The following is a 5,642-nucleotide window of genomic DNA, read 5'->3' as shown; positions in this document are numbered from 1 at the left end:
AGAATATATGTAATCATAGAGCTACCAACAAATGACATACACAAAACTACGTCTGCGTCTGTATATGTTGCGATTCATAACGCTATTTACACCAGTAATATGTGTGTGTGTGTGTGTGTGTGTGTGTGTGTGTGTGAGTGTGTGTGTGTGTGTGTGTGAGTGATTGTGAGCATATTTGTTTGTGTGAGTGTGAGCGCTGTGTGTATATCTTAATTCTCAATTATGTGCTTTCTCTCACCAGCACACACAAACACAGATCTACGCTCTTATATGTGTATATGTAGATGTCATTGACGCCGTGCTTCCAGGAAACTAATAAGCTCAATAACCGGTCGGTGCCGGCTACGTGTTCCGTAGTTGTAAATGAGTGGGAGGGGAAGTAGTGTGATTCGTGCATAGTATTCTTTTGACAACGACTATATTATGAATAGAGGATTGTAAATTGGAGTATATGGTATGTATGTATGTATGTATACATATAAATAAGTAAGTGTGTCTTTTATACACATATATACATTCATACATAAACAAATAAAATGAGCAATATGCACATCCTGTGTATGTATGTATGTATGTATGTATACCCATCAAGCATGATAAATTGATAGACAGCTTATAAATTAGGCACGTGCCCGCGTGACTTTGAAACTCTAAGTAATGACATTTGTGGAACATGAGTCGGTTTACTACAAATATCTATCTCCCTATCCATTTCTGTGTCTGTCAGTCATGTGTGTGTGTGTGCATGCGCGCATATATGTGTGTGTGTATATATATATATATATATATATATATATATATACGTATGTATGTATGTATTGTATGCATGTATGTATATACGCATGTCTGCTTCATGCTTGATACAGCTCATATTTATGATGTATACTATTTGTAAAGTAACCTCAACAATTTTAGTGATTAAAAAGTCTCAATAAATTACAACCGTTCATATTTTTTTCTATTTATAATGTTTTTACTTTGTTACAAAAAATAGTGTTGCTACCCCTTGAAAGAAAAATATTTTTGAATAACCATATCGCTGTTTCAGATATATATATAAATACTTTATAAGTTATTTAATTTCTATTTTTGAGTAAAGAATTATTCATGCATAGCAAATAAATATCCCAAGAGAAATAATATAGATTGTGACATACAGGCACAAGAAGAAAATTAACTTTTCATCAACATAAAATACCTCTTAAACAATTTTTCAACATCAAATGCAGTTATAGCTATCAAAAGAAAAAACTAAACTGTGTTCACTTACCGTCAATGCTACTTCTGTGTAGGGTAAAGGGAACCAAACTCTGGGCCCTTTTCCTTTGTGCCACATTTGGTGGTACCCAAAATTTATCTCCCTCTTGTTCTTCGCTTGAACTCGGCGAACTTGGGGTAGACCCCATGTCTCGGCCGAAACACGTACTTATCCATCCAAGCTCCACTTTTCGGCCTAAGGTTTCGCTACCTATATTGTATTTGTTGCTTATTTTTTTCTTTTCTGTTGTTTCACCTATTGTTACTTTTTTTTTTTTCGCTCTTTAAGTGATTTCCTCTGCGTTATTTCTCGATATTATAAATATACATATATTTTACACACGTAAATTTGACAAAGTTAACGTAAGATTATTCTTATAAGAACTTCAAATGTCCCAACTTTATACAATATTGCATGAAAATAGAATCAGGCGGTATTTCTTCTCTTCTTTTTTATTTTATTATTTTGTGGTGTTCATGTAATTTACGCGGGCGTTTCTACTGTTGAACGGAACGAAACAGTCAGCTTTTAACAATCCGTTATCTAAAAACCCGTTATTATATACTGTGGTTTAAATAATCCATAAGAAACCAGATTTACATCTCATTTACGGGACTATGAAAAGTTTCAAGTTTTTCTTACTGCATTAGTTGCTTCATTTGTTTTTTCTTTCGTGAGAAACTTGTGATGTCGTATGGAATACTATACAAAATTATCTAAAGCACAATCATACATAAGATATGAAGTATAACAGTAAAGGTTACTTTTTTTTTTTCACAATGTCAACTTTTAACCAATCTTCTCAACGAATTTATGTCGCGCTCTCCGTTGTAATATGTTATAGTTTCCCCTCTTCTATATATAGCCTAGTCACTATTCAAATAATGTAAATATTTGCAACAATTTCGTTAAATTATCACTAACTAGTGAACTCTAACATATGAATAATAAGAAAAACAATTAGTATTATTGTATTTACCTTGGAAAGTAAATTTTATGGTAATTTTGTTATCAAATTCAAGCCCGTATTTCAAATGGTATATTGCAGATCATCCAACTTAATTGTGTATCTTAAGGTGGAAAAAAATTAAATTGAAAGGAAGACGTGAAAAAATTAAGAAGTAAAGATAAAATAAAAAGCGTGTACGAGGAAGAGAGCTGTTTAGTTTCACAAGCTGTGTTACAAAGTGTTTTTCATCGAAATCTTACTATCACCGTCTGTCTATCCGAACCATACGTCGCAAACAGATTCCAGCGAAATAACGCTCTGGCAAAGCAAGCAGCCTGCTAGTAATAATCATGAAATACTACAACCAACAACAATGGTGGCAGTAACATAACAGCATCAATAACATCAACAGCATAAGTAAATGTGAATCGGTTTTATTGATTAAAAACCTCTGTGACAGCCTTCATTGCAGCAAGTGGTTTTTGGTTGGCCCATATCAGTTGACTCTTTATGTATTTCTCTAAAACATTTCCGTGGATGGTTCAGTTGTAAGGCGCAACAGGATTTTTTTTTTTAAACTTTGAATTCTATCGAGTTTATTTCCAGAACTCTGGAACTAATCCCGGTAGAGTTTTAGAATAGGATATTTATTTTCTTCCTTTATTTTTTAGTTTTAAATAATTATTCTATCGGCGTCATACCTCACTCAGCCGAGATCCCGAACCGGACTGTATTACAGGTTGAAAGTATTTTATAATTTATTGAAGCTAGCTAGTGAGTTACTGCTTGGTTTCTCGTATTTATAAAGGAACAGTAACTTTCTGTATAATCACAACTTCAAATAGAAATATAAAAAGATGGAAACGCTGGACAGTGTGGTCCTGGATATGCAAAGATTACGAGACTGTAATGGCTGGAATTGATCACAGGTCTGCTTGATCTGAATTGACTTGGTGTTAAATAATTTAAATTTCACTTCTAACATTGACAGAGGCCTCAGATAATAAAAGGTATAATCATATTTGTTTTATATGATTTATCCTTACTTTTAACAAGTTTAGAGTTTTGGTTGGCGAAATTTGAACTCAGGACTCATAGAAAGCAAACAAATCATATTCAGCCTCTTCGTTGGCTAGTAACGTTTCTTCTACTTCCTCGTCTTTCCTTGCCCATTGTTTAAGATACTCGTACAATTAAACAGCCTAGGGTGTCTGACGTAGGGTGTCCAGAAACGGTTAGACTTTTCTTCCCCCTCGCGATAGAGTACGTGTTATACTATTTGAATTACATTTAGCAGATACATATCATCACGTTTCCTCGAGTTACGCCATTTTACTCAAAACTGAAGGGTAGCTAACAAGATACCGCGCACGTAGTCATTGGAGCTTGTAGATTTAACAGTCAAATAACCACATGCTCCTTTAAGAAGTTATGATTTATAGAACAATGTAATCTCTGCTGTACATAAAAATGGGACGGTCAATGTTACAATATTCTTGTTCTGTTCAATCAGGCCAGCCTTGAAGCTAAGCAATATTTTTGATTATGCAGATCACTAACTTTGACAATCCGATTTGTTATGGCCATAAAAAGGGGTGACAGAATTAGTAGGGTCTCGGAGTAAGTACTTTTATTATTTGATAGCTTTCTATTTCAGCCTGTGTTCAAAGTCCACAGAGTTCGAATTTGCTTTTCATTTTACTTAGGTCGATAACATAATACCAGTTAAGTAATGCTGTCTTACCCTGCTCAATTAATTCGGTTTTAAACTATCATCTTGAAAGAAGTTTGCATTGCAAAATGAGGCAATAAACGGTAAAATTAATTCATCTCTGTTAGAGTGCATTACCTTAGTTCTTTACATGCATTCGCCTCTGACATAAAACCTTACTGCCGTCAAATTCCCCACCACCACGACCACCACCAACAACAACAATTTTTGTCATCAGTGGTTGCTAATATAAATACTATCTAAATACAAATGTCGATTCAAACTACTACTTTTTAATCTTAGCCTACTACTTATGCCTACTAATTATGAAATTTACTAATTTCATAATTAGTAAATTGGTATCAGTGTTGCATGTCGATGGTGAGCAGCCACAACCTTTTGAGATGTTTCATTGACCGGTTACAGAATTATTAGTTCTTATTCTGTTACCTTTCCTTTTCTTTGCAATGTTCAGTCAAATTTATTTCAAGAAAAGCATCAAAAATGATTGATGTTACTGTGTCATTGTAGAGATGAGAAGTAGAGAGATACATCGAAAGGTTAAAAGGACAATCAATATTGAAAATTGATTCGCATTTTTCGTTATTTCATTGCCTCCTAGTGGAAGCCTTACTTGTGAGTAGGTACAATTAGAGATGTTCATTGTATCACTGTTTGAGAAATAACTGTAAAACTTAACAAAGCCGGTATTTACCTTGATGGCAAGATGGAATTCGTCTTCCGCTGACCAGAGAGAAAGCAGTTAGAAACCACGACATGTTAGTTCACCCCTATGTACTTTAATGTAAACTTTTCCATGTAGGATCTTCACGAATTAAGAAACTGACTGGTTCATTCACTTCATTCGGTTAACCCTGTAGCATTCTATCATATGTAATGCTTATTGATTCATATTGCTCCAAATTAATCATACATGATCTCACAACTTCGAGATCTTGATTATGTGACTGTTTATTTTTAGAATAACATTGTGTGAGAGCTGAAACTGACCAGTCTGAACATGGAATAGGTAGAATATTTGAGCCTGATATGGCATGTTTAAATGCTTAAGCGTTAAAGAGGAAGTCGGTTTAAATAGGATTTGACTTAAGATTTAGAAGTCACACAACATGCTGCAAGGTAATTCCACTAGCATTCAGACGTTACTTCGAAATTAATATGTTTATAAAATCTATGTTATAAAAGTTTATAATACAAAATAATGGAATTGTGATAACTACAAATCACTGAAAATAGAACAGTTATATTGCGTATTGTTGCATCGGAGACTTCATGATAGAACTATCTGCTACGCAAAATTCTTATTGATATCTTAAATTACTATCTTGAACGGTGTTGCTCGGAAGTTCAGTTTGCAACCATATGATTTAGATGTTGAACCCGCTACGTGGCACGTTACTGTTTACAGTGTTATAGAGTACTTTTTCTTCTAAAAGTCAACCCTAAAGACACATGTCTTGCGGTTGAAAGGCATTTTTGTTGTATATCTATGTTTTATTTGTTTTCGTCATTGTCCTGTACATTCGTTCGGTATAGCGTGTGGATTTTTGTCACTAGCGCCACCAAGAGTGAATAATATCAACGTTATAGGCGCGAAATTGTAATGATCTTTGGACGTTGACTGATGAGGAATAAGATGGGATTTTATTACTTGTTATGTTTTTGTAATATTTCCGTTTGTTGTGTTTTTGTAATATATATAT

The 5,642-nt window shown here is 33.9% G+C and overlaps 1 protein-coding gene across 1 annotated transcript in view; it reads right to left on the bottom strand.

Annotated features, from left to right (window-relative positions):
- Positions 1 to 2,598, bottom strand: part of LOC106879468 (synaptotagmin-1) — a 467,346-nt gene extending 464,748 nt beyond the window's left edge. The window contains exon 1 of the mRNA XM_052971395.1: positions 1,271 to 2,598. Within this exon, the coding sequence (XP_052827355.1) occupies positions 1,271 to 1,406 (136 nt within the window). The 5' untranslated portion in view covers positions 1,407 to 2,598. The remainder of the gene's footprint in view (positions 1 to 1,270) is intronic.
- Between the last annotated feature and the right edge of the window lie 3,044 nt (positions 2,599 to 5,642).

This window comes from Octopus bimaculoides, chromosome 1, assembly GCF_001194135.2.
Source record: "Octopus bimaculoides isolate UCB-OBI-ISO-001 chromosome 1, ASM119413v2, whole genome shotgun sequence".
In the NCBI taxonomy this organism is placed as follows: Eukaryota; Metazoa; Mollusca; class Cephalopoda; order Octopoda; family Octopodidae; genus Octopus; species Octopus bimaculoides.
Note: the sequence above shows the minus strand (reverse complement) of the source record. Positions and strands in the feature narration are given on the sequence as shown.